At 36.5% G+C, this 25,639-nt stretch overlaps 9 protein-coding genes and 5 long non-coding RNA genes across 16 annotated transcripts; 11 read left to right on the top strand and 3 right to left on the bottom strand.

Annotated features, from left to right (window-relative positions):
- Positions 1-13: 13 nt before the first annotated feature.
- On the bottom strand, positions 14-3,582 carry Iswi (nucleosome-remodeling ATPase imitation SWI). Its single transcript, XM_088044001.1, has 5 exons — positions 3,368-3,582; positions 2,697-3,278; positions 1,628-2,643; positions 1,348-1,582; positions 14-1,298 (listed from the first exon to the last, which is right to left on the bottom strand). The coding sequence occupies exons 1-5, from the start codon at positions 3,416-3,418 to the stop codon at positions 147-149; spliced, it is 3,036 nt and encodes a 1,011-aa protein (XP_087900127.1). The 5' UTR covers positions 3,419-3,582; the 3' UTR covers positions 14-146.
- A 64-nt stretch (positions 3,583-3,646) lies between these two features.
- LOC148169903 (uncharacterized) lies at positions 3,647-4,819 on the top strand. Its single transcript, XM_088044012.1, has 2 exons — positions 3,647-4,057; positions 4,106-4,819. Exon 2 carries the CDS (start codon positions 4,138-4,140, stop codon positions 4,624-4,626), a length of 489 nt encoding a protein of 162 aa, XP_087900138.1. The 5' UTR covers positions 3,647-4,057; positions 4,106-4,137; the 3' UTR covers positions 4,627-4,819.
- Positions 4,711-5,782, bottom strand: Rpi (Ribose-5-phosphate isomerase). 2 transcript variants are annotated; one of them, XM_088044010.1, is made up of 2 exons: positions 5,681-5,782; positions 4,711-5,534 (listed from the first exon to the last, which is right to left on the bottom strand). In XM_088044010.1, the coding sequence occupies exon 2, from the start codon at positions 5,519-5,521 to the stop codon at positions 4,811-4,813; it is 711 nt and encodes a 236-aa protein (XP_087900136.1). In that variant the 5' UTR covers positions 5,522-5,534; positions 5,681-5,782; the 3' UTR covers positions 4,711-4,810. The 2 variants fall into 2 exon arrangements, with proteins under 2 accessions (XP_087900136.1, XP_087900137.1); XM_088044011.1 differs by lacking the exon at positions 5,681-5,782 and adding an exon at positions 5,597-5,680.
- Positions 5,783-7,955: 2,173 nt separating this feature from the next.
- On the top strand, positions 7,956-8,760 carry LOC148169901 (uncharacterized). The gene is made up of 5 exons (XM_088044239.1): positions 7,956-8,012; positions 8,056-8,071; positions 8,143-8,221; positions 8,300-8,419; positions 8,471-8,760. Exons 1-5 carry the CDS (start codon positions 7,956-7,958, stop codon positions 8,676-8,678), a joined length of 480 nt encoding a protein of 159 aa, XP_087900365.1. The 3' UTR covers positions 8,679-8,760.
- A 285-nt stretch (positions 8,761-9,045) lies between these two features.
- LOC148169900 (uncharacterized) lies at positions 9,046-9,668 on the bottom strand. The gene is made up of 4 exons (XM_088043394.1): positions 9,555-9,668; positions 9,349-9,504; positions 9,256-9,297; positions 9,046-9,206 (listed from the first exon to the last, which is right to left on the bottom strand). The coding sequence occupies exons 1-4, from the start codon at positions 9,597-9,599 to the stop codon at positions 9,120-9,122; spliced, it is 330 nt and encodes a 109-aa protein (XP_087899520.1). The 5' UTR covers positions 9,600-9,668; the 3' UTR covers positions 9,046-9,119.
- A 434-nt stretch (positions 9,669-10,102) lies between these two features.
- On the top strand, positions 10,103-12,520 carry tobi (target of brain insulin). The gene is made up of 10 exons (XM_088043393.1): positions 10,103-10,203; positions 10,251-10,370; positions 10,416-10,873; positions 10,917-11,004; positions 11,051-11,202; positions 11,249-11,405; positions 11,449-11,869; positions 11,912-12,047; positions 12,097-12,259; positions 12,305-12,520. The coding sequence occupies exons 1-10, from the start codon at positions 10,188-10,190 to the stop codon at positions 12,487-12,489; spliced, it is 1,896 nt and encodes a 631-aa protein (XP_087899519.1). The 5' UTR covers positions 10,103-10,187; the 3' UTR covers positions 12,490-12,520.
- A 287-nt stretch (positions 12,521-12,807) lies between these two features.
- On the top strand, positions 12,808-13,574 carry LOC148169898 (uncharacterized). The gene is made up of 2 exons (XM_088043763.1): positions 12,808-13,282; positions 13,333-13,574. The coding sequence occupies exons 1-2, from the start codon at positions 13,078-13,080 to the stop codon at positions 13,494-13,496; spliced, it is 369 nt and encodes a 122-aa protein (XP_087899889.1). The 5' UTR covers positions 12,808-13,077; the 3' UTR covers positions 13,497-13,574.
- A 126-nt stretch (positions 13,575-13,700) lies between these two features.
- Positions 13,701-14,202, top strand: LOC148169897 (uncharacterized). The gene is made up of 2 exons (XR_015770607.1): positions 13,701-14,027; positions 14,075-14,202. It is a non-coding gene; the product is annotated as an uncharacterized LOC148169897 (long non-coding RNA).
- A 93-nt stretch (positions 14,203-14,295) lies between these two features.
- Positions 14,296-14,569, top strand: LOC148169896 (uncharacterized). The gene is made up of 2 exons (XR_015770609.1): positions 14,296-14,403; positions 14,450-14,569. It is a non-coding gene; the product is annotated as an uncharacterized LOC148169896 (long non-coding RNA).
- An 89-nt stretch (positions 14,570-14,658) lies between these two features.
- Positions 14,659-15,043, top strand: LOC148169895 (uncharacterized). The gene is made up of 2 exons (XR_015770608.1): positions 14,659-14,819; positions 14,873-15,043. It is a non-coding gene; the product is annotated as an uncharacterized LOC148169895 (long non-coding RNA).
- A 54-nt stretch (positions 15,044-15,097) lies between these two features.
- Positions 15,098-16,197, top strand: LOC148169894 (uncharacterized). Of its 2 annotated transcripts, XR_015770606.1 has the most exons (3): positions 15,098-15,353; positions 15,398-15,631; positions 15,688-16,197. XR_015770606.1 is itself a non-coding variant. In XM_088043761.1 (2 exons), the coding sequence occupies exons 1-2, from the start codon at positions 15,113-15,115 to the stop codon at positions 15,568-15,570; spliced, it is 414 nt and encodes a 137-aa protein (XP_087899887.1). In that variant the 5' UTR covers positions 15,098-15,112; the 3' UTR covers positions 15,571-16,197. The 2 variants fall into 2 exon arrangements, 1 of the variants encoding a protein (XP_087899887.1); XM_088043761.1 differs by having other exon boundaries at positions 15,398-16,197.
- A 5,607-nt stretch (positions 16,198-21,804) lies between these two features.
- On the top strand, positions 21,805-22,289 carry LOC148169893 (uncharacterized). Its single transcript, XR_015770590.1, has 2 exons — positions 21,805-22,028; positions 22,074-22,289. It is a non-coding gene; the product is annotated as an uncharacterized LOC148169893 (long non-coding RNA).
- Positions 22,290-23,034: 745 nt separating this feature from the next.
- On the top strand, positions 23,035-23,585 carry LOC148169892 (uncharacterized). The gene is made up of 2 exons (XR_015770587.1): positions 23,035-23,325; positions 23,387-23,585. It is a non-coding gene; the product is annotated as an uncharacterized LOC148169892 (long non-coding RNA).
- A 1,043-nt stretch (positions 23,586-24,628) lies between these two features.
- On the top strand, positions 24,629-25,527 carry LOC148169891 (uncharacterized). The gene has a single exon (XM_088043617.1). It carries the CDS (start codon positions 24,655-24,657, stop codon positions 25,483-25,485), a length of 831 nt encoding a protein of 276 aa, XP_087899743.1. The 5' UTR covers positions 24,629-24,654; the 3' UTR covers positions 25,486-25,527.
- Positions 25,528-25,639: the final 112 nt, after the last annotated feature.

The raw sequence follows: 25,639 nt of genomic DNA, 5'->3' as shown, positions 1-25,639 counted from the left end.
TAAAAAGACATAATCGGTGGTACGTCTAAAATTTATTGAGGTTTTCATGAATACATCAAGTAATAAATACCATAACATTCACACGAAACTTTCATACATTAGAAAATCGCCTAAATCAAATACAAAACTTAAAAGTACAGTAATTCTCATTTCTTCTTCTTTTTCTTCTCGACTCCGCTGCCAGCACTGTCATTTTTACGCTTTTGTCCACTCTTAGAAGAAACCTGGGTGGCATTTCCAGCTACTGTATTTGATTTCGAGACTTTCTTTTTCCTTTCATTCCGTTCTCGTTCTTCAAGCTCTGCATTTTCTCTTTCTATGAGTGTAATTAAAGTGTTGCATCGCCTTTGTAACTCCATCGCGGTGCGGGATTTCAAGAACCAGTCAAATCGGAATTGTGGAGATGCTCTAACAGCTGCTCGTAGTTCCTCGTAGACGTTCTCTCGGTCGAAGCCAAGTCTGTGTAACATGCATACCAGGAATCTGTCTTCGTCTTCCATATAGTTTTTCCCTTTGTTTGTACCGTAGGCAATGCGAAGTTGGTGGAATGGGGCGCGGTACCGTGCCATTTTAGCGTCCAAAGCTCTTTTAATACTGGCCCGACGTTGGATCTTCGTTTCGCCTCTTTCGATTTGAGCCATGATCCTGTCGATGTCCTGCAATTCGTGGCATCTCTCCCAAAACACGGCGGAATACTCCATGACTTCTTCCGGTGTCTTCCCTTCAACTTCTTTCGCGATATTCTCGATATCGTCTCTTCCATACTTCTCGTTGGCTTTGATAAACTGGTTAAAGTCGCGTTTGCTCCAATTGGTAAAACCCTGTGTCAATAGTTGCTCTTTTTCGATTTGTTCGTCTTCAGTTAACATCTCAGATTCATCAATTTTTCTTTGTTCTTCGCGCTGTTGTTTACTGGCTTCAGGTCCCAGTTCCAAATTCTTCGGAACTTTGTACCCCAAAGTCTTCCGATAGTAGTAGATTTCTTGGTCTAGTAGCTCGAATAGCCTGGGGGGGAAAAATTGGAAATCTTGAACAATCGGTTGTTTCGGGGGTCGTGGAGCTTTCGGCGCTTTAGGTTCTGACACTCTCAGAGCTTCCCGGAAATATGCGTCGACGGCGTAGTTCGCTTTACGTTCACGCTTTGGAGGCTCGATCCAAGTGCAGAGACCAACGTTTTTCTGCTTCTCCCGGTAGTCTTCACCCTCGAATTTATAAACGGATTCCGTTGGGGTGTCGACGGTGAAGTTGCGCAAGGAGGATTCACCCAAGGCTTCCAGTTTTTGGGCCAATTCAGCGGTCTAAAATTGAGAACAATGAAAAGTGGTTTGGAAACAGAAAACCGTTTACCTTTGCTTCGCCTTTCTCAAGAATGGAATCAATGTCTTCATCGGTAATTTCCGAGTCTTTGGACGCGAAGACATGATTGGCTCCGTGTCGGATCATATTCAACATCTCATCTTTGTTCAACGATTGGGATTTGCCATCAACCAAACGTCCTTGTTGAATAACCAACTTGTCTAGCCTCAGTTTAACTTCTGCTCTCTCGACGATTTTTTCTTCGACGGTGTTTTCCGTGATGAACCTGCAGGAATTGGATTAGATTTCGTATTTTTGATGTGGTACCAACCTGAAGACGCGAACTTGTTTCTTTTGTCCAATTCTGTGGGCTCTGTCCATAGCTTGAAGATCCATTTGAGGATTCCAATCAGAGTCATAGATGATGACAACATCCGCCGTCGCTAAATTAATACCCAAACCACCAGCTCTTGTGGACAACATAAAAATGAATTTGATACTATTTGGTTCGTTATATTCGTTAATTTGACGTTGTCGGTCCTCATGAGGGGTCTGACCGTCTAATCTACAATAACTATAGCATTTCCAGTGGCAGTAATCCTCCAGAATATCCAACATCCTCGTCATTTGAGAGAAAATAAGTACTCTAGATCCTTGTTCCCGAAGTTTTGGCAAAAGCTTATCCAAAAGAACCATTTTACCACAGTTAAACACCAAGTGCTCGTCTGTGGTGTACGGGGGCCCCGGTTCCGCCCCGTCGAACAAATACGGATGATTTGAACATTTCCTCAGTTGCATCAAAATATTCTGCAATCTCATTTTCTCGACTTTTCCAGCACCATTAACAACGTCGATATCTTTCAAAAGAACCTTCGTGTACCACTCCCGCTGCATTTTACTCAAACCCACGTAGACTTTCACTTCCTTTTTCGGTTTTAACTTCTTTTCCACTTCCGACTTCAAACGTCGCAACAAAAATGGTTTTAGAACTGCATGCAAACGTTCTACTAATTGATTATCGCCCAAAAATTGATTCGTGTTGAACCAAGCGTCGAAATCGTCAGCAGAGTTGAATACATCAGGGAGCAAGAAATTTAAAAGAGCCCAAAGCTCGTGTAAGTTGTTTTGAAGGGGAGTTCCTGTAAGTAGGAGGCGATTTGTTGTCTTAAATTCGCGGAGGATTTCAGAGAGTTTGGATTTTTCGTTCTTAATGCGGTGGGCTTCATCGATTACCATGTAGCGCCAATTGAACTTTTTAAAAACGGATTTTTCTTTTATTACCATTTCATAGGAGGTCACGCAGACGTCCCATTCGCCCGGCATCATCACGTCGCGAATGAAAGTGCTCTAAAATTAAGATAAAGTGCGTCTTTTGATAAGAAATTTTGATGGGGGCTTACCCTAGCTTCCTGGTCACCGATCAAGCAAACGGCGCGAATACTGGGGCACCACTTCTTGAACTCATTCATCCAATTAGCTAAAGTAGACTTTGGTACAATGACAATGTGAGGTGACGGTATGTTCTTATAATGTTTCATAAACCCCAGTAAAGAAATGGTTTGTAAGGTTTTCCCCAACCCCATCTCATCAGCTAAGATCCCATTAATCCCGTTTTCATACAAAGAAACCATCCAGTTCAACCCACGAATCTGGTAGTCCCTCATTTCTCCGTTCTTTATGTAATACGGCGAAGCATCAAACCGTATGGTCGGTTTCGGCTTTGTGTTACTCTCCGCCAACAACTCTTCATCCTCCTCTTGCTCTGTCTTCCGATGTCGATGGTCCGCTACTGGATCCTCCTTGACTTTTTTCGGCCGCCCTGATTTCGGCTTTGATGGAGTCTTACTTTGGTTCATAAAATGCGAGAATATCTCAGTTTGTTTAAGTAAAAAATCAAAACGTCTCCCACGATCCGTCTCCAGCTTAGTTTCAAAGTCTTCACCTTTTCCACGCGAGGATAGCGTGTCCGAAGATGAAGCATTCTTGAAAAGAAGAGATTGCGTGAGATTACAAGTCAATGAACTTGTGTTCACCTTTTTCTACCTACAGTTTTGGAGATTGAGATACTTACCGAATTTTCGCCAGTGTCAGCCGTTTCACCGCCTTCTTCAGCTTTCGACATTGTCTCTTTATTGAAGAATTCGATCTATGGAATGTGATTTCACTATTTAAAATTTAATAACACACAGCTTATTTAGAGAATAACGGGCATTTGCGAGCGGGAAACAACAATCGACAACAACGACAAAACGCGAGCCGGTGTGACAGTTTAGGGACAAATCTGTCATTTAACGACTTGGCGAGAAATATCTCTAGAAATTTGTCTCCAGGTAAAATAATTTTACTTATACTGTGGTATTTAATGCAGCGGTTTTTTTTCAAAACACGGTAAAATGAGTGACGAAGCTAATATATTAAGGAAATACCCCGCAATTAACCGTTTGGAAAATTCCATTTGGGGATTTTTTTTGTCATGAAGGTGTCCACGCTGAGCTCGCAGCTGTCAAAGTCAAACAATCAAAAACCAAGAGGGACCTTGTTATTATCATTTCAGCTTGCAGAAAATGGTTAAAAACAAATCATAACATCTATGCAATCACCTTTTTTGTGATAGGTATTTAATTGATTGCCAATCAAGTTAGCGTAAAGTGTTGGTAGCCCTGCCTGTCACGCTGTCACTGATTTGTTTAAAAAACCGGAACTTTGGTTATCAAACTAATTAAACGAAAAAACCGTTGAATCTTTGAAGATCAATACCTCCGTAATGTCCTACATTTCTCTGGTTGTTTTTCTAACTGCCGTGTTTCAGACTACTAACTCCCTTGTGTTCAAAAATCCGAAATGTCTTCCGTGCGAAAGAAGACCGCAGGATCAAAATTCGAGCTGTCTCAGGAGCAGAAAAATGACATTAAAGAAGCTTTTGACCTTTTTGATTCTGAAGGCTCTGGAAAGATTGATACAAAAGACCTGAAAGTGGCTATTAGAGCTTTAGGTTTTGAGCCCAAAAAAGAGGAGATTAAGAAAATGATTGCTGATATTGACACTAAAGGGACTGGGAAGCTTTCATTTGATGATTTTGTGCAGTTGATGAGTCAAAAAATGGCGGAGAAAGATTCAAAAGAGGAGATCATGAAAGCCTTTAGGTTGTTTGATGATGATGAAACTGGGAAGATTAGTTTTAAGAATTTGAAGAGAGTTGCTAAAGAATTAGGGGAGAATCTCACTGATGATGAGTTACAAGAAATGATTGATGAGGCTGATAGAGATGGGGATGGTGAAATCAATCAAGAAGAGTTTTTGAGGATTATGAAAAAGACTAGCTTGTATTGAAGATAGGTCTTCCAATTTTGGTGTTTTGATGTTTGCTTGACTGTGTCAAGTTTTGATGTGCACAACTGAGTATTGAAAGATTAGTAAGTGTTGCACAAATTTATTTAAACTGATGATTATCAACAATATAAAAATACAAAATATCTGTTATATTTTTAATATGCATTCCTTCAAATATAAGTGTTTAGGATAAGACTTGTTCTTTCACAGACCCATCTGCCAATCCAAAGTATGCTTTCTTTGCCATTTTAATGAAGAGTCCAGTTTCCACAACCCCTGGGATGATATTCAACTTTGTGTTGATTTCCTCCCAGTTGTAATCCTGTTGGAAGTTTTTCCAATCAAGGATAAAGTTGCCATTGTCTGTAACTACTGGTCCTGCTTTAGCCTTGGCCATTCTGAGTTCCACAGTACCCCCATATAGATTCTCAATCTGAGTTTTAATAGGTGCATATGCCATTGGGACAACTTCAATAGGAATCCCTTTTTTGTACTGATCCCCCAACTTCTGTGAATTCTTTGTATAATCAGCTATAACAATCAGTTCCTTGGCACAGCTTGCAACGATTTTCTCTTGTAATAAACATCCTCCACCTCCTTTAATCAATGTTAAGCTAGAATCAACTTCATCAGCCCCATCTATGCACACATCCAATCGAGGATTTATTTCCAGATCAGTCAGAGCAAGTTTGTGTTGGATAATCAATTGTCTGGCTTGGAAAGACGTGGGAACACATTGTACTTTCAGTTGTTCGTTTTTTACCCGTTGAGATAACCTCTCGACAGCGTAGACAACAGTAGAACCACTTCCAACACCAACGACCGTGTTATTTTGCACATGTAAATCCACCGCTTTGAAGGCCGCTGCTTTTTTTGCACTTTCTAACGATGTCATTGTTGAGAAATACCTGAAGTGCAAGAAAAAAAGTGGCAATTTCATCAATTTTAAATTATTGTTTTTATTCCTTACTGCAAGGCTGCTACGTACTCATGCGCGTTATCAGAGACCTTTGTGCGCAACTACGAGGATTTTAAAGAGGAAATTTTGAATTACCTGCAGAGGTGAAATTGTTCTCAAGTGGAGGAACGAAGGGGAAATGATTTAAAGATTGTTTTGTGGTGCTTAATCATGATGTAGGGGACATGTGGCTAAAAGAGATTCGAGATTTTTATCTGGAGTCACCCAACCAGGGGCCTAAGTTCATTGCCAGGAGTTTCGATAATTGTCTTTATTAATTTTGCATGTAAAACTGTAAGACTATTCATGAAAAATTTCGTATGTGTGTAGAAAAAGTGGGCTTAAATAGGTACATGTACCCTACATTTTGATACTGCACTTGTAATTGCAGGTGTCTCGTTGCAATAATTGTTGCTTTAAAACATTCCAAGGATATTCTATCATTTCAATGTTACTTTAATGTCAATCTTGATTGTTTAGTCAACTAATTATACCTACAGCTTTGCGAGTTTTGTCTTTCTTGATTCATTGTTTTCCAATATCTTATAGAATTATTATTTTTTTTATTTTATAACTGTACAAATATTTTGAGTCTTTCGATTCTTTTAGTATTTTAGATTTCGAGTTATTCAACTTTTTTAATTGTTATTAGGTAAATAAGTTTTAATGGGCAATTGACCCACAAAAAATGCATATATTTTTAGTCAATAGTACGCAAAGTTTCATAAACACTTTTAATGAAATCTTTAGTATTTGGTTTAACTATTGCGATAAATTTACAGAATGAATTAAATAAATTACCATTTGAAAACTATCCCCTATTTTAATCCTTATCTTCGCGGAAATTAAAATGAAAATCTTTAAAGTGTTAAGTACGGTTATTCGCTGTAAAGTAATTTATCTTCTCAAGCTCGCCTGTTAATCTTAATTCACATTATCAAAGGTAAGTATTTTTGTAGCAAAGAAAAAACAGAAGATTTATGGTTTCTACGATGCCCTTATAAATACGTATGTAGTGAATTTACATAGAATTGAAACTGTGATTGATTTAATTGCTTACAAGCAGTGATTACGAGAAAAATTTAGATTACGAATTGGTTTTAAGACAAAATAAACAGTGAAATTAAATTTGTAAAGTTGTCTCATATTGGCTGAAGATGTTCAGGTGAAAATTACGGTATTTGTTTTCTTGGTGTAGTATAAAGGTAATAATTTGCGAGAATAAGAGTTTATTTTCATCGGAAGTTTAAGTCGGCAGTAACTTTTTCTATTTTTCTTGTTTCTTGAGGGATTTCGTTTTATTAAGCTATACGAGCAAGAAGCTAAAAGCCAGGGAGAATGTTAGGATTTGAAGGATTATTATTTAAAAAAATGTTGAGTAGGAGTGTTTTTGAAATTGGTCAACATTTATTCAATAAAATCGTTATTTCATTTTTGTGGTTGTCATGTATGTGACAAGTTAATATTAAAGGAAGGAAAAGTCGCTATCAAGAAGTACAATCACGTCTTGAGTTTTTATCTTGCGTCCCAAAGGATTAACAAGATAAACGTTGGGTTACGTATTGATTTTCTTGAGATGAAAATGAATACGCACGGTTGTAGTACATTGTTTTAAAATAGGTCTCTTCATTTAATTAAAGTAAATTTAAGGTTGTTCGAGTGCAAAGAAGGATATAAAAAAGGAGTAATTCCACAGTGTAAAACAACGTCCCAGAAATGAAACTATCTAAATTCTAAAGCGTCTTTAATGGATGTTAAGTGGTAGAAAACTCGCGTTTCTGTAAAAGTATAGAGTAGTAAAATGCTGCTGGTAATTTTGAAGCGTTGTTCTCGAGCAGTATAAGCACTTCTTGAATAATCCATTGCAATATCCTTCAATGTGCTCTTACACCGAGCCGCAGAAGACAATATTCTTTGTCTCAGTATGTACTTGAGTAGCTAAAGTTATATTGCAGACAAAACAATAAAAAATAACATCTCAAGTGAGCATAACGTTTGTAATATTACAAATTTATGCCGTAAGAAGTTGAATATTAGGAAATATTCCATCAGGAACAAAACCGAAGTCGGCGAAACCACGTGAATACTAACGTCGAGGATAAAACGGTTTTCGATCTGAAAATGACACTTTAGGATTACATTTTCTACACAGATCCTCATTAGATTTTGTGGAGACAAAATTTGACTGATAGGATTTGTGGTATCAAAGCCGATGTTATTTAGATATGCAAATATTTTTTTTCGAATTCGCTCTAATCCGACTTTTGATTATCCTAATTTGTGGAACTGTAAGAGACTTTAATAAAGTAGTACTTTTCGTTCGCCAGTCCCCAAGCTATGGAGTTAAGGAATGCATTTAAATAGAGCTTTAATGACAGGCTCTATCCGTCAAGAGGCATTCAACCGTCTCACGGGGATACCCAAGCACGTACACACTCTGACGGTCGTTTCCAAGTAAGACTTCCGTTTAGATACTCTTACAAGGGAGTTTAGTGTCACAAAACATCACATTTTATAACTTATCATACACGATTTTATTTTTTCTTACATACTATTAGCATTACGTGGTATTTTTGGAATTTTCTACAAACAATTTTTGACTTGTTTATGGGCCCAAATTATTAGACAACTCAAGAGGTACTTGAGAAATTATTATTCTAACAATCTAAAATTAATTCAAAAAAATTAAAATCAAAGAAAAACAAATTATTTTAGCCCATATTTGAATAGCGACTGTATCAACACTAGAGATTTCCACGAAGCAAACTCTATCAGTGATAACTCACTGACGTGTTCTTGTGGTTTGTTTTCCACACAAAACTGCAAAGAAAACACGTGAGTATGTTCTCTGTGTTGTTACAATTACCAACTCTTTTTTTTTCTTAGTTTGAAAATGAGTCTTCGAGCAGTGAGTTTGTTGTTAATTTTACTTGTCGCTCTTTCTGTACAACATCAGATCCTGGAACCGAGAAATTCGGACATAGTATGGGGGATACCTGGAGGTGTTGGTTTAAACAGACTTGTGCGAAGACTAATGTGTGGTCGCTCGTTTATTTACCTCAATGGGAGATGCAGAAGAGTGTACAGGTTTTGATGGAGTCTAAGCCGAAGGCAGCATTCAATTTTGTATTTATTTAGCTATTTAAGAGTAATAAAAAGTACATGAAAGTTTGTAATTTGAATTTGGGTTAAAATTGAAGAAATCATTGCAAGCAAACCAAAACAGTTATCAGTTCATATTTTCAGTCTTAGTCATATGTATGTTAACCTTAAACAAAATCGCACGTGTGACTAACGCTATTGAAAAATGACGTGTTCTTGTGGTTTCTAAAGTTTGTTTTCAGCGGATGTTATGCTTTAATGTAATCTAATCAAAAGAGAAGTCAATATTGTGTTGGTAAGTTCACTCATCACAAGAAAAAAAGAAAAAAAAGGTAAACGTTACATTTTACGTACAAATATGAATTAGGAAAAATTTTTATTTTACAGATTGTTGTATTAAATACACGTCTTTATCTTGTTACATACAAGTAAACTAGATAGTATCCTTGTAAATTGTGTTTCTTTCATTGCTGGACATTTCTCTTAAACGGTATTTTCTTTCTACTTGCGAGGATCGATGCTGAAAAAAGGAATGTTTAAAAATCATTTATTTGTACAAAAAATCTTACCTTGATTTTCTGAGGAGTCGTCCACGTAGATCTCAAGTCGCTCTAAATGAAGAAAAACGAAATCAAAACAGCAAAAAATTACCCTTAATTTACCTGATTTTGTGATTCATCTGACCGTGCACTCAAACCATCATTTTGCATCTCTCCAAATTTGATTGATTTGGGTTTCAAATCCGTGGTCCATTTATAATCCATATCATCCATTTTCGCGGATTTCGTATCCGCGTATCTAGCCTCGCTTGCATAATACTGCATAAGCATTCGTAATTAAAATAACTGGTGAGCTAAAATAAACTTACCAAGCAGGCGAAAACAACAAGAGCACAGAGAATGTTGGAGTTCATGTTGACTAATTACCGTTCTCTTCTCTCATCAGTCTTTTATAGTACGTTCATTGATAAATTTTGTGTTGAATTAGCGAAAAGTTTGTGCATTGCAGTGGTTTAGCAATCACGTAAAATTAAAAGTTATCATGACCGGAACGAGTGTCTGAGCTTGCAAATTGAAGAGAAATTTCTCAATTGGTCTTAAAATAGGACATGCGGAAAAATAAGATCTTCGCATACAATGAGGAAAAGAAGAAGTAAAAATAGATAATGCTCTTGAGAAGTGAGTGTATTGTTTGTTTGATCCAATTATATCTCTCAAAATTTCGAGAATTTGGATTTATTTCTACACTAATTGAAATAATTATTAAGAACCATCCTGACATAATTATAGCCATCCTGAGAAAGATTAAGTGTTTTTACACAACGGAAACACAAAATTAGCGAGAAGGTCAATAAAAATAATTGTCTCTGCATTATTTTACAGCAAAACCGACAATCATCACACGCAATTTTTGAGTGGCCCACTCAGTTTAAAAATAATCGCGATTAGATAAATTGTGATCAATCATATAAAACCAACTGCATGTCTCCAAGAGCTAAAAAATGAAGTTCAAAATTGGTAAGCGAATTACATCCTATACCTCGTCCATGCATCTCAAATTTCAGTCGCTTTCTTGTGTCTTCTTGTCGGCGTCCAAGGGCTACGTCTGGTCAATCAATACGATGACTCTCTAGCTCTAGATGTTACGATTTCAGCGGATTCGGTTCTAATTACTGTTACTCTAGGTAATATTTTTTTATTGAATTAATTGAAGTGAGAGTGGGTTTTAGCCGAAGTTGTGAAAATTTCCGGAGAAATTGCAATAGGTAGAACTCTGGATCCACCTGCAGACTGTGATGGGTGGTCTAAATGCACTTTTGTTATCGACGACGTTGTTTTGACTATCAGTGACGTGGACAACGGATTTTCTTTCGTTTGGCAATCAAACAACACTGAAGCCACATTCCAAGATTGCTTAGACCTAAACGGCAGCAATGTCAATTGGTACGGAGGTCCCGAAAAATGGCAAGCTAGTTATCCAATTCAGGACGTGGAATTTAAAAACCGAGTTTACACCACGATAAAAAGTGATAACGGGGCTGTTGGAGAGCGCTATTGGTTAAATTCGCTCGGTGGCTATATTTTTGTTGAAGACAAGGTTCCTCTGTATTTAGATCAGAATAATATCAAACCTGGAAGTATTTGCTTCATAGGGGCAGTTTCTGGACCTTACGTGGGACGAGACGAAGTAAGATTTTACCGCGCCGAGAAAAGTGTTAATTTTTTTTAAGGTGACATTGAATTATACTTTGGTGGCTCGAGATGATCCTCGGGCGGCACATCTTCACGCTGTAAACACCTACTTGGGCAAACCTAAAGGTTATTGAAATAGTTAGCTCTTCTGGAGACTATTGCTTTGTTGTAGCTCATCCGGACGAGTGGATAATTCGTAACCCAATCTGGACCACTTGGGCTAAATATAAAAAAGATATTAATGATAAGATTGTAGTGGATTTTGCCACGGACATAGCAAACCACAATTTCACAGGGCAGATCGAAATTGACGACTATTGGGAGGTTAGTTGTCTTTTTTTACACACAGACGTTTAGTTTTGGTCCTTAGACATGCTACGGTTCCCTCGTTTTCAACGATGCTCAGTTCGCCAACATTAATGAAACTGTCAAAAGTCTAAAAGACTTGGGCTTTACAGTAACCCTCTGGACTCACCCGTTCGTCAACGACGACTGTGAAGAACCCCGAAAATACGGACAAGAAAACGGTACTTATCCTTCAACGAAACCACAACTTTATTTCCTTTCTAGATTTTTTCATTAAGTCGAGAATTGATGGGAGTGACGAAACCAACTGGTGGGATGGTAACCCAGCTCACATTGTCGATTTTTCAAAAGAAGGAGCCCAAAAATGGTTCACCGACAGACTAAAATTATTACAGGAAAAGCACGGAATAAATGCCTTTAAATTTGATGCCGGTGAAAGCGACTATGGTCCCCAGAATCCAGTTCTTATTGGGGATATCGAGGAGAGCCCAAATTTGTTAACATCGACTTACGTTCGCACGTGTGCTAATTTCGGAGGGTTGATTGAAGTGAGATCAGCGTGGAGGACTCAAGACTTGGGGATTTTTCTAAGAATGTTAGACAGGGACTCGAGGTGGGGGCTCGACAACGGTCTTCACTCCCTAATTACAGGTCTCTTGCAGTTTAATTTGAATGGCTACGTTTTGTAAGTATTGTGGTTACTTCTTCAGGAGTAATTCGTTGTTAGTGCTTTACCAGATATGATAGGAGGTAACGGCTACGGCGACCAACCCACAGCGGAATTGATTGCTCGTTGGACTCAAGCCAACACCTTCATGCCTTCAATGCAGTTCAGTTTCTTGCCTTGGGAGTTCGAAAGTGATGTAATTTTAATCTCTTCGGATTTCACCCGTTCTAACGGTACAATTTCAGTTTGACGGAGTAGAAATCATTAAGAAATACGTGGCTTTACATGCTGAATACAGCGATGAGATTCTTGCAGCAATGAACAACAGCATCGCCACTGGCGTTCCGGTTAACCCCCCAATTTGGTGGGTGGATCCTACAAATCCCGATGCGTTGAAAGCGAACGATCGTGAGTTTAGACAGGTTTTTAATACGAATCAAACTTTTTTTGCAGAGTATTTGTTGGGTGAGAAAATACTGGTTGCTCCGGTGGTTGAACAGGGAGCCACAAGCAGAAATATTGTTATACCTGACGGTCTTTGGGAAGATGGAAACGACGGGCATGTCTACGAAGGGCCTCAAATTATTAAAGACTATCCTGCACCAATTGATGTTCTTCCATATTTCATAAAACAATAAATCGAGCAAATAAATTGACTTTATTTTTAAATGATAAGGTTTAACTGCGTAAAAGTTTTTTTTCGTCCGGTAATGGATTTACGGGAATGCCAGGTTTTACTGTTAATTCTCTGCAAAGGTTAAATGCTATCGAAAATACTGCGTATTGAGGATGATAGTCTGCAAGAAAAACAAGCAGGACGGGATGATAAGGTTATCAATAAAAGGCTCCTCGTGGCTGATGTGTCAGCACCAATTAAAAGCATTTTTGTCCAAAATCCAAGTTTCTCTTAACAATGAAATGTCATTGTTTTTACGTTATAATTTTGCTACTTTGTCTTCTGGGTGTTAAGGCAGGTCCTATAACTAAAAAAGTTTCCAATAATACGGTTGAAGTAGGTCAAAAAACCGTTTCCAACAACACTGGTTGGGTGCGAAAAACCAGTGTGACCCAAAAACCCAAACAATTAATTAATTTTCGTGGAAACTGCGACAGTGGGCAAATGTATTCCTCAGTGACCAAACAATGTGCCACCAAGTTCGATTTCGGATCTTAGAACTCGCAGTCAGCTGATAACCACAGTTTGTTTTTCATCCAGTTCAGTGACAATGAAGTTGCAAGTGTGTTTGGTTTTGTGTTTTTGTGTTGTGACAATTGTGGATTCACACCTTATTGAGGGAATTAAGTTGGGGGTTTCGAAAGCCGGCAAAGATATCAAATGTGGTCTTCATAAATTTGGAAGTCTTTTTAAGACGCACGAACATGCGAACGATCCTTGCCAAACTCAAGAAACTGAGAATCAAATTGGTCTTGGTATTAGAATTTTATTTTATTTTAAACGGTTTAATCAGATTTCTCTGTAGATGAAAAAGCAGCAGTAACCGAAATCGCAATAGATGTTCGAGGACATGAATCTAATTCAACTGGTGAGGGCGAAGAAGAAGGAAGAAGAATCATCTTTGCTGGATCCAATTGTCCCGCGGGACACCGAATGGATAAGCAAGGGCGCTGCCGGGAAGAGTATTAACCGGAACGCGAAATTTCAAAAATCTGTGGATTTTTTTTCTTTTGTAATTTTGGTGATAAACAAAGGAGTCCCTTAATACACTGTGTTTTTTTTCTTTAAGGCTTTCAAAACTAAAAATAGAGCGACTTGTAGACATAAACATCCGAGCTCTTTTGATAACAAAGGTTATCTTCATTTCTCCGAAGAAAAAAACCTCAAAGTAACTTTGAAATTTACTGTAAAGTCTTATCAAAATGTTCATTCTCAGTAACGAGTTGACCATTGGAATTTTAACGCAATAATTCAAAACATGCGAGCTTTCAATTCACATTTGCTGTTTACGATTTGTTTATTACTAATCTTGGCATATGTGGGTGGCTTCGACTCCTGTAAATTCCCGGAGAAAAAACAAAACCATTTCTGATTCTCTGGAAACATTTAATGAACAAGTGTCTCAAAATAACGGTAATAATCCTGGAAATTCCCGGACAAAAAACAAAATAATTTCTGATTCTGTGGAAATATTTGATGAAGAAGTGCCTCAAAATAACGGTAATAAATAGTTCAAGTTTAATAAATTTCTGTTATCTCTATTTTAGTTTTGTTCCAACGTTTGGAAGCTTTAAGACCTGATAAGTGTAAATTCCGTGCAAAATTAATCCGTGGGAGATGCAGACCAGTTTTCTACTAAACATAGTTAAATAAATTCATGTTTGTCGTTTTATAACTTTATTTACTGCCTCTCTTAACGGCAACGAGTGTTTTTTAAATTGATAAACTAAACAAATTGATAGAGACGTTCAGAGTGCACAGAGCTCGCACGTAATTATGGCTATATTTTTCCGTATTTTGCTTTTTTTATCTGCTTTTGTATTGATATGGACTGGCAGTGCCAACGAGGGTAAAAATACAACAAAAACTGTGAATAGTAAGTATTTAATTTGTGATCCATCGTGTTAATTTATTGATTGCAGTTACGTTAGGAAATCGGAATTTATTTGATATCATCACTTGTCAAGAGTCCTATGTTTTGGTCAATAATAAATGTATGTTACAGTGGGAGGATGATGAGGATAAATAAAGTATTTGAATAATTTCCCGTTTTTTATTTCGTCACCTGTCCACCTTTCGTTATAAAACTTTATACTGTTCACAGAATTAAACACTTTGATAAGCTAGTACGGAAATATGTCGTGGTAACTTGATAGTAATGGTCATTTGTGTCATTATTCTTAACCTTCACTATGAGGCTGGTTATAATTATTGTCTTGTGTATTAATTTAATCGCGTGCTTTCCCAGCAAAAAAGAAGTCTGTTCTCTTTGTGATGAAAAACCAACTCCAGGTTTGGTCTCAATTTTTTTATACATTTATTAATGATATTAATGTTATTTCTAGAAGTACCCAAATCCAAATCTAGTGAAGTCGTAATGGAAGAAAAACGTGTTATCTGGGCAAGATCGAACTGTGGTCCTGGAGAAAGAATGGACCGAGCTGGTCGCTGCAGGGAAACTTACAAATAATACTTCTAATTTTAATTTAATTTTAATAAACATTGCCATCAGTTAACTGTTTCTTTATCAGTCCGAGGTACTTTCTTCAAAACAAAATCATGTGATAAACTTTTGATACAACTGCATGGAAATATCTATCAAAAAAGACACGTCAACAATCAATGTTCGGCTAATCATGAAGCCTGTGGTGCTACTTTTTCTCTTGTATTTAACATTAGTCGAGTCTGGGTTAATTTTTGATAATATCCAAAAAACTGGACATACGGTTCGTTGTGGGGTAAGACGAGTTGGTGGAGCGGTACTGCATAGACCAAATTTGGAATGTACGGAAGAAAATAAGGAAACTACTACTAATAAGAATGAAGGTAAGAATGTTTAAAGTCGAACGAAGCTAAGTGCGTTTTTGTAGATGTCACCATTCGTAACAACCATGAAAACACGTCGGAGAAGGTGTCTAGCACCACTGAAGCCGATGTAGAGGTAGTTACAGTTCCGGGAGGGAAAAGGATTTTGGGGGCTAAGCCGAACTGCAATGACGGGTTTGAGGATGATGGGCAAGGAAAATGCAGGGAGAAGTTTTAACAAGTTCTGTGTAATCGTTATAGTTTCCATTAAGATCAAAGTTGAAGTAAACATAAATGTGGTTTGTTTTTTATTCAAATAAGTCTTACATAAATGTTTTTGTAATCTACGTCACAGGAAATTGGGAAACTTCACATCATTACAAGAGAGGCAGTTTTATAATTTTACGGTTAACTTATAATTTGATTTGATACCATTTATTGTTGTGGCACATTCGCTGGGACTTGTCCGGACGCGCTGCCTTGCGCTGGTAGCAAAGTACCAACAACTCCTCCAACGAGACCACCGACGACACCATCAAGAGTGTTACCAAGACCACCAAGAAAATCTGCTAGTCCTGCTGGCTTACTCTCAACACTGCTGATCGAGAGAGTGTAGACAAATAAAACCACAAAAATGGTCTTAATGTTTTTAGAGATTTGTTGAAAAAGTTTCGCAGAACTAGCAGCCTGAAATTGGTCGTCTTTTTATATTTAAAAATGGGGGGATTAGAGCACGTTTGCTAAAGTGAAGTGTCCTTTTGGATTAGCAGTTCAATTTATTTAAATCTTATCGTGGAGGACGTTACAATAATTGTTATGTAATTAAGAGCAACAATTGCAGAAAATAAAACTTTATTACAAAATACTTTTATGTCTTACAATTTTTGTAAATTTTCTTGTTATTACTCTTCTGCTTTGGCGGTACCTCCAGCGCATGGTCCAAGTTGTCCGGCTATCAAATTTCCTGCGACATCTACCAGACAGTGAACCGTGTTTCCAACATCATCAACAATATCACCGACTACACCAACTCCATCTCCAACTATTCCATCAACTATGTTTCCAATACCACCAACAATACCAGGTTTGGATTCTGCTAGGTAGATGCAGAAGAAGAGGCAGATGACAAATGCTACGAACTTCATTTTAATTTTGTGTGGTACTTCAAACTTTCTTAAGAGTGGATATGACTTGTGACAAGGAAACGAAGAAGCAGCTCTTTTATATGCAAAAAATGTGGGATTAAGAGTCTTATGCTTGGTCAAACATTGTGATTTTTATATACCCGTAATTTAGTACTTAATTTTTTTAACAGAATATTAAAGAGGATAAACATTTGTTGGGAATAATTTTAACTAAACTTTTATTATTATTTTTGAGTTTTTTGTGTTTGAGTGTTATTGATCCAAAAGTATTGTTAGTGGTTTCAAATTAGAAATATTTTTTTATTATGTACTCGTTTTAGGAAGTTTCCACTAAAATGCCAACGTTTTTTATTTTTTATTTGCATTAACTTAAACGCTTATTCATTTGTGGAATACCACAAACTACGAGAATGTTCGTCATATGCTAACATAACGTCAAAATATTTAGTTTTTGGTTAAGTCCAAAATAAAGAGTCATGATGATGTTAAGAAAACTTCCCATTACGTGCGACACAGGTTTTTCCTTGGTCCACCTGTTTGGGTTTATTTCCACTCGCCTGGGATGGAAACAAACAGGACTGGTTCGGATTTCGGATTGTCGTCACCAGGTTTAAATTTTTTGGGAGTTTTTTAAGAAATTGTGACAAAAGGAAAACTCTCTTTTTTATGGATTGTCTTTAATTGGGCTTGCAAAATTGTTTACTATAGATATTTACAGTAGACCCTCGATAATTTGAAATTCAAGAGACTTGCCAAAAAGTTCAAATTATAATACAGTCGACTCTCACTAATTTGAACTCTCAGAAATTCGAAACTCTCGGTGATTCAAATAATTGAGAGAGAGAGAAGACAAAATTCAAGTAAACGAGAATTTAAAGGCAAACAGACAGTAGTCAGAATAAACAAACCAATCAGAGAAGAGAGCGTAAAATTCACTAACTCCACTTTGAAGAAATATCGTAAAACTTATTTTTTCTAAGCTATGAATTCTTCTGGTGAAAGAGACTTATGCTTCGACGAAACTTCCAAGAACCCCTAGTTAAAAGAGTCAAAACAATCTGATTTTGAAGCTGCAATGAAATTTTTAAGAATAGCTTGTTCAGAAGTTTTCTGTTTTTCTTGTCCACCTACGCGAGAGACTACAAATTAACGAGAGTTCGGGAGGGAAAATTCATTATAGAGGGGACCAAAATACATTGAAATTTTTCAATTTCTAAAAACTTCGATTACTACTACTGTCTACTGTATATTTTTTTCTGTGAAATAGAGGGTGTCCGGAAAGTGGCGCACCACCTTGAAAGGGGGTAAATGGGTGATCGCCCAGAATACCAAAAAAATGTTAAAAAAAATTTTAGACTCTCTGTTATAGCAGGAGGAACAAAAGAAAATTAAGAAAATGGCAACATTGCCGAACTGTTCCCCCAATAATTTAAATTTCCAGTATTCAAAGTCATAGTAACGTTGCTGTTGTATTGTTGGTGTTAGTCAGGTCGGTTCATGAACGAGTAATGTAACTATAGTTTCGATGCCACACTGATCGAGATTATTGACTCGAAAATTTTGTTAACAGTTTTCAGGCATTTCTTACAAGATTTTTCCGATTTTTTTGCACCATGCCTTTGCGCAAAATGTCTTTTAGGTAACAAATTCATTTGAACCTAAAATTATTGCACAGAAATCGTTAATTTTGGCATTAAACTTTTACTCTTGAATTCATCATATCTCGAAAAATTGAAGACATGGATTGTTTTAACATTTTTCCGGTGATCTATGGCATTGTCCGATAATACAGTATTACGGTGATGCGCGACTTTCCGGACACCTGTATACGGAGTGGAGAAATGTGGAAGATTTCGTTATCTTTTTTTTTTTAATTTCCACATAATTCATCTTTTATTATTAGGATAAAAAATAAAATCAACGAAAAAATACTTGTAAAATGTTTATTTAAACAAAACCTGCATTTACACAATTCAGAAACACAAATTTTACAGAGAGAAATAATAAACGGTCAAATCATCATTAAAATCTTCTCTTGATTTAACATTATTGTTGCGGTGCAGCTTGTCCTCCTCCCGTAGCGGTATTTGCAGGACTTGGTAGTAGATTACCAACGAGTCCACCAACAAGTCCTCCAAGCAGACCATTCACTAGATCCAGAGTGCCACCTACACCACCAAGAACGGTGTCGAGTCCTCCTGCTGGTCTAGACTCTACTGAGTTGACCGCAAAACAACAGAAAATTACGTACAAAAGTACAAAAGTCACTTTCATGATTGATAATGATTTTCGTACGAATAGGTATTAGAGTTTTAGTTACCCCCCGAGCGATTGTGACTTATATACGAAAAAATTAGAAGGTTGTGTACAAAACAGCGTCCTTAAGGATTAACGCTTAGCAAATTTAGAGGACGAGCGTTAAAAATAACAAAAATATGTAGTTAGAAAACTCGTAATTTATTTAAAAACATTCTCGTATATTACAATGCGGTTTCTTGGGTCGAAATGTTGTATTTATTGCTGTGTTTGACCAGTGGAGGTTCCTCCGTCGCAAGGTGGTGCTTGTCCGGCTAACAAATTTCCAAGAACATCCACTAAACAGCCAGCAGTTTGTCCAACACCATCAACAACATCTCCAACTACGTTAACAACTCCACCAACGGTATCGTCGACTAGATCTCCAAGACCGCCAAGAAGTCCGGGTTTGGATTCTACTGAGTAGAAGTAGAAGAAGAGACAGACCAAGAATACGATGAACTTCATTGTTGCTTGTTTTGCGTGGATGGAGATGCTGCGAAGAAGCAGTCTTTTATATAACAGGAGAGATTAAAAAAAAATCTTTTATGCCTGGTCAAACATACTAAGACTTTTAAGAAAAGTAAGCTTTTTGAGCTGGACGATAAACACGAGCAAATATGTGCTTTATTTAGGGTCTGCTCGTGTGCGGAATTATACATTAAACAAATCAGCGACTTTTTTCTTCGGCTAAAGAATTTTTTGTAAAAGAAATAATTTCTTTATTAATAGCGTAAAATTAAAAATTATTGGGCGACTTTGGAATGTTCAGTAAAACGTAATTTTCCATTTAATTACGTTTGTTAACATTTTTTATATTATTTGAATTTCTATTGTTAATTCGTAAAACAACACTAAAATGCTTATCATTTTCCCTATGTTAACACAAGGTACGTCAAAATATTTTTTATTTGATCAAATAAAAAAATTAGAGATTTATCAAAACCTTCCATTACACGTACTGTTATATTTAAGTGTGTGACGTTCAATTTTTGTTAAGACTCGCAATTATACATACAAATATTTTGCTTAGTTTACGCACGTTGGAATTTTAAGTTCATTTACCTGAAGGCATTAGAAAAGCTGTTTTTCAAATTTTTGTTTATGCTGTAAGTAAGGATGTCTTCAAATTTTCTTATTTTGGTGTTAAATTGTGGAATGTAAAAAAATCTTGAAAAGTTTTGAGAAATTTCAAAAATTATTTTTTTGTAGATAAAATTTTTAGTTGATTCGCCTCTGATTTTAAAATTTGCTATACCTAGTGAATAAATAAATGTGTTGAAAATAATTGTTCAAATTACTTTGAAGACAAAATTGTTTTGTAAATTTGAAGACAATTTGTAAATTGTTTTAATTTTTTTAAATTCAATTAAATTAATGATTTACCCTTGGATTAACTAGTTCGCATTTCATTTTTTATTAAAAAAAAATCGACAACCCGTGAGAAAGTTTTCAACCGAAAGTTTCTTCGACTATGTCACTTAGGCAGTGATAATCGTTTTAGATTTTTGTCTTTGGACAATTTGACACAGTTTTGGGGTTTTCCTAAGAAGTCTTAGTTTTAATTTTTTTTTTCTTTTAACTCATTCGTTACTTTTTAATAAAATACAACAAACTTACAATAAAATTAACTTTATTCCAAAAATAAATACAAAAAAATTGTCATCATCAACTTTTTCAATTTAATTATCCCCCGAAGTCGCTGTTGTACATTCACTAGCTCCACCATTCAGAATACATTTGATGTCGTTCCCAACACCATCAAGGGCTCCATCGACGGCACCTCCAACTCCACCGACAACTCCGCCAACGACTCCACCAACTGCGCCTCCAATAATTCCATCAGCAACATTTCCAGCACCTCCAAGAATTCCAGGTCTTGATTCAACATTGCTGAAGTAAACGGCGCATAAAAATAGGACGAAAGCAATTTTCATTGTCACGGTTTCGAATGTTTGTTGAAAGTTTTGACTAAGACTGAAGAAGGTTACCTTTTATATGCTGGAAAAAAAGGATTAAGTGAGATTATAGTCGTGCTCGCGACGTCAAAGGGACCCTAAACCAAAGTTATTAAATTATTAATTTAATTTAGGTAGGTAACTAGTGGTGTAAATATTTTGTTACCTCGTGCTCGTATCTTTAATCAACAAAAGTGCAAAATATTTTCTATTTAAACAAGTAAATTCGTAACATTCCTTGAGAGCTGTTTTTCCTTCCGTTGTAGGATTTAGCTACGAGTAAATAAAGGAATTAAATTCTAAAGCTGTTTTAATCATGTTTCCTTCCGTTTTAAGACTGAATTTTCGCAGGTATATAAAAACAAAACAGGTTAGTCAATTCTCAGAGAAATCCACAATGAAGTACTTAATCTTATTTCTGTGTCTTGCCTGCCTTTTCCACGAAAATCTCTGTCAGCCTACAGGTAGAGGACTAATCGGAGACTTGGCTAACACAGTTGGTTCTTTAACTGGGGGTCTCTTAAATGGACTGGGTGGTACAGTTAGTGGTGTTGTTAGTGGAGTTGGTGGTGCTATTGATGGTATAACCGGAGGTGTCGTTGGTACCGCCAGTGGTGTTGTTTGTGGAGTACTAGATAGCATAAGTGGTTTATTGACCCAGCAAAGTGGACCTTGTACAAGAAGTGGCGGTCAAACAAGGAATAGTACGAGTACTTCTTAGTTAAAGTGTTTAGAACAATTTTTTATCGCAAGAAGTGCCGGGTCAACGTGAAGTCACGGAATACAAAGTAATCATTCTTATCACCGCTCTGTATTCTTTGTTATTTATGTCGAATAAATTATATTTTGCTATCCTGAGTTTTTAAAATTTACCTACATTTCTCAGTTATCAAAGGGATCATGAAGGGCATTTCGAGTTTAATGATCAAGGCCTCAATCTCTCAGCTTGTTATCTCCTGACTTAAACTTTCCGATATTATAAACACAAATAAATCAGGTTTAATCAAATGACGTAAAATAATGTTTTCCCTGATTGGACATTATCGTTATGCCGACGCGATAACGCTCAGAATTTTCAAACCATCTTATGCATTTAATAAAAATTTGTATTCCGCGTGGTGTAGTGAAATGAAACTTAACCAATCAGAGCAAGAAATATTTCGTTAACATGGAGAAAAAAACTTCAATTACTTTGCTGATGATGATTGCACTATTTTTTTTGAATTCATCGGAAATCCATGGATTTGTTGTGAACCCAGAAGAAGGTAAAACAGTGTCTACATCCACCGGTGCTCCTGGTAAACACAAAAGAAGTGATTTCTGTTTTTAACATTTTTTTGTAGCTGCATTGGACAATAAATATTTGACCGATGTTAAATGCCAACCACCTTTTTTCAAAGTTAGCAGCCACTGCGTGTACCTTTGGTGATGGCGGTGGTACAAAGAAACTCCCAAATTGTATAATACTCAAAGTATTCTTACTTCTTTAATTTAAGTTTTCAAACATTGTAAGTTATAATCATATGCGCTCAATTATAATAAACATTTTAACCTCTTTATCAGTCAGTGTTGTGTAATTTATAATCTTTTTCAATCATCCCGATATCGTGTCTGACCACAAAACGAATCATCAAAATCGCAGAACCTGTTAAGGAAAAACACAAACGTAAGTAGTAAGAACCAGAAGCGTAGGAATGATTTTATTGTGCACTTAAAATTCGGATAAACAAGTCAACAAACATAAATACGACTTAACTCAGTGACGACGGTTGTTATAAATATCTTGTCTTCGTTCTCTTCTAAGGTTCGGAAAAGTGAAAACGCTTTGGGAAAATTTTTTCGTAAGTAAACGTGCAGTGGGAAAATGTTTATCAAAAAGTCGATTCTTTTGGTAATATTGCTTTGGTGTCTAGCTCAAAGTCGGGGATTCTTTTTGAATCCTGAAGAATTTGACACACTGCAAAAACGGGCTGTTTCAACCCCTTCTACTGTTAATGGTAATAAAATAAACATTTTATTAATGTTTGTTAACTGTCTCTTTCTTGTAGTTACACTGGATAATCGACATTTGTTTGGTGGTGCTCCCTGTCAGTCACCTGCAAAGAGAATCAATGGAAGATGTGTGTATTTGATGTCGTGAAGATTTTTGGGAAGCTTGGTGTAGAGATATTGTGCTGCTCTCTAGTATTATAATGAACACTTTAAGAGAAGATTACTTTTTTTTTACAATATTACTAACCTTGTACAATATGCATGTAATTTAAAATAAAAAAAATGTAATTTTTAAAAACTGTATGCCAAAATCGAGCTACTGCGGCACCTTCCAGTTCAACAGATAACATTTGCTTTCCAATTGCAATTAATTAATTGATGACGAATGCTTCTAAAAATATTCCTGTTACTATAGTCTCACTGTACAACTTTAAACAAATCTTCGTGCAACAAGTGAATAAAAAATGGCCAACAAATTAGTGCTCGTTCTGTTCGCCACAACTCTATTTTGGAGTTTTTTTCAAACTGAAACATTCTTTTTGAATCCAGACGAATTCGATTTACTCAAAGAGCAATCTGCGTCGACCGATGCTCCGGTTACTGGTAATAAAAACAAATTACTATCAGTCTCGTACCTTGACATTTCATTGTGATTTTATTGCAGTTACAGTGGCCGCCAGACATTTGGTACAAATCAAATGTAGGAAGCCTTTAAAAAGGATAAATGGAAGGTGTGTGTATGTTTATTCATGATTTTTGAAGACACAGATAGTGGACAATGTGCTGCACTCTAGTTCTGAAAATGCAAAGTTTAGTTTAGAGCTACTGAGTAGTTCACTATTTATTTATTTAAATTATGGAAAAGTCGAAAATGATGTAACTTTCAGTTTTTGTAGGATATTGCATTAAAAGTTTCCAAACTCTAAATTGTTATTATTTATTTACAAACAGTTCACGACGTTGTAGCCAAGGAATTCAGAGACATGGGGAAAACAATTTCATTTTTAAAAAGGTTGCAACTTTTTTATTGACTCTGGCAAACTACAAAGTCGTAGAATAGATAAGACACATTTTTGAAATTTCTATTATGACATACTTAAAATATCTAAATTAAATCCGGTAACTCCAGTTTTCAAAAAATTAAATATTTTGTCGTTGATCAGTGCTGGGTCATTTCCGTGTAAGGCAAAAAAAAACGCAAAAAAAATCTCGACACAAAGAAACAGACTCTCATTCCGTCGAAATGATTTCCTTGTTCCTAAAGAGATTACCGATTTAGACCAGACTCTCTGTAATCTTTGCGGAAATTTGCAAGACTTCTCGGTCACTGACAATAGCTTAGGTACTTAAAGCACCCCGAGCTGCAAAATGTTCAGTTTCTAAAACTACACCATTGGAGAAGAAACAAAATGAGTCCCTTATTTTTCATCACTTTCATCAGTATTATCGTGTGTGCTCTAAGTCAAGGCATGTTTCCCATGGAAAACGGATTTGGCGGAATGATGCAGCCGGGCTACGACGCCGGTTATGGATTCCCTGGACAAGCCTTTGGACAACCAATGGGTTCTGGATTTAATTTCGGTAACCGCGGTTTTCCTGGAGGACGTTCTGGATTTTATGGCGAAGGAATGAACATGAGGTGCCCAATGGGATTCCGAATGATGAACAACAGATGTGTTCCTGGGTACTAATATGTTTATGGTTTTGTTTATTGTGAACTAGATTCAAACTGCCTTTTATATTCTTCAGAATAAATTATTTTTTTAATTCGTTTCTCCATTCATTTATCTGCAATACTTGATAATTTTATGGATATAATTTATTTATAGCGAGATTTGGGACAGGTTACTCCGGTCAATGAATACGATAAATAATAGATCCTTTCTTGTTCCGGACAGTTGCTAGATGAAGCTAGAGTCAATTACACGCAAAATGTGTCTGAAGTATTGTTCTTTGGTCCTGTTAATTCCCTCGTGGGTGCTTGCTCAATACATTCAATATCCTTCTAATTATGGTTATCCTGTAAGCAACCAAGGATACTCCAGTTATCGATCGCCTTGTCAATCATCTTGTGGTAACACTCAGCGTCAGTATCAATACCAATATCCTAATTATCCTTACTATTCCTGGCCATATCCATCCTCCAACGGCAATACTAGATTTGCTAGTCCTTACAATTACCTGAATTTAAATACTAGACCTTCAAGTTCCTACAGGAGTTACAATTCTAGACCATCAACGTCCTCAGATCCTTACTCTAACGTCCCTGTTGAAATCATCGATGATGATAGTGTCAATACTAACAGACAGAGATTCAGAACTTTACCAACAACCAGTAGGGTGTACCCAAGTCCGTATGGGAATAATAGAGCTGATCCGTACTCTCACATACCGGTGGAAGTTATAGACGAAGAAAACTTCGCCGATTTTTTGAGAAACATCCCAAGACTACCATCAGGAAGTTCCAAGCCAAGAATTACCACAAGTTCCGACAGCAAGTATTCAGTGAACACTCGAGATCTTACCAGTAACACTGTAACACACGGAAAACCAGTCAGAATGGTCATCACAAGAAATTTCCAACCACAAAAACAAAATCCTATTATTGACGTAGATTTTGTTAATGGAGAACTTGTTAATAAGACAGTCGAACCTAGCAAAAATGTGGAAGAGACCACCATAACACCGACGACCACACTTGAACCCACAACGACGGAAGAAAGTGAAGATGTTGGTCCTGTCAAAAGTTGGTTTAGTCTGTAATACTGACAGTGTAATCCATAGTTAATAAAGTCACTAGTATAATGGCTTCTTTTTTGTAAACATCGCAGAGGTCAGACCGATATAGACAGTAAATTATATCGACAAAAATCAGTTGTGCTTTGTTATGAATTTTATGCGCTTGTTTTTTAGTCTT

The sequence above is a fragment of the Gnatocerus cornutus genome, chromosome 8 (assembly GCF_029298725.1).
Source record: "Gnatocerus cornutus isolate USDA-ARS CGAHR chromosome 8, icGnaCorn1.1, whole genome shotgun sequence".
NCBI classification, from domain to species: Eukaryota; Metazoa; Arthropoda; class Insecta; order Coleoptera; family Tenebrionidae; genus Gnatocerus; species Gnatocerus cornutus.
This window is presented reverse-complemented; position numbering and strand designations above follow the sequence as displayed.

Coding starts and splice junctions, on each gene's coding strand:
- LOC148169898 (XM_088043763.1), top strand. CDS start 13,078: ATGAAGTTGCAAGTGTGTTTGGTTTTGTGTTTTTGTGTTGTGACAATT. Junction 13,283..13,332: donor TGAGAATCAAATTGGTCTTG/GTATTAGAATTT, acceptor ATTTCTCTGTAG/ATGAAAAAGCAGCAGTAACC.
- Iswi (XM_088044001.1), bottom strand. CDS start 3,418: ATGTCGAAAGCTGAAGAAGGCGGTGAAACGGCTGACACTGGCGAAAAT. Junction 3,279..3,367: donor CTGACACTGGCGAAAATTCG/GTAAGTATCTCA, acceptor CTTCTTTTCAAG/AATGCTTCATCTTCGGACAC. Junction 2,644..2,696: donor TCGGTGACCAGGAAGCTAGG/GTAAGCCCCCAT, acceptor TCTTAATTTTAG/AGCACTTTCATTCGCGACGT.
- LOC148169894 (XM_088043761.1), top strand. CDS start 15,113: ATGGAAATATCTATCAAAAAAGACACGTCAACAATCAATGTTCGGCTA. Junction 15,354..15,397: donor TACTACTAATAAGAATGAAG/GTAAGAATGTTT, acceptor GCGTTTTTGTAG/ATGTCACCATTCGTAACAAC.
- LOC148169891 (XM_088043617.1), top strand. CDS start 24,655: ATGTGTCTGAAGTATTGTTCTTTGGTCCTGTTAATTCCCTCGTGGGTG.
- LOC148169900 (XM_088043394.1), bottom strand. CDS start 9,599: ATGAACTCCAACATTCTCTGTGCTCTTGTTGTTTTCGCCTGCTTG. Junction 9,505..9,554: donor TTGTTGTTTTCGCCTGCTTG/GTAAGTTTATTT, acceptor ATGCTTATGCAG/TATTATGCAAGCGAGGCTAG. Junction 9,298..9,348: donor CAGATGAATCACAAAATCAG/GTAAATTAAGGG, acceptor TTCTTCATTTAG/AGCGACTTGAGATCTACGTG.
- tobi (XM_088043393.1), top strand. Junction 11,406..11,448: donor AAAATACGGACAAGAAAACG/GTACTTATCCTT, acceptor TTTCCTTTCTAG/ATTTTTTCATTAAGTCGAGA. Junction 11,870..11,911: donor AATTTGAATGGCTACGTTTT/GTAAGTATTGTG, acceptor ATTCGTTGTTAG/TGCTTTACCAGATATGATAG.
- Rpi (XM_088044010.1), bottom strand. CDS start 5,521: ATGACATCGTTAGAAAGTGCAAAAAAAGCAGCGGCCTTCAAAGCGGTG.
- LOC148169903 (XM_088044012.1), top strand. CDS start 4,138: ATGTCTTCCGTGCGAAAGAAGACCGCAGGATCAAAATTCGAGCTGTCT.
- LOC148169901 (XM_088044239.1), top strand. CDS start 7,956: ATGACAGGCTCTATCCGTCAAGAGGCATTCAACCGTCTCACGGGGATA. Junction 8,222..8,299: donor ATTATTAGACAACTCAAGAG/GTACTTGAGAAA, acceptor AAATTATTTTAG/CCCATATTTGAATAGCGACT. Junction 8,420..8,470: donor CAAAACTGCAAAGAAAACAC/GTGAGTATGTTC, acceptor TTTTTTTCTTAG/TTTGAAAATGAGTCTTCGAG.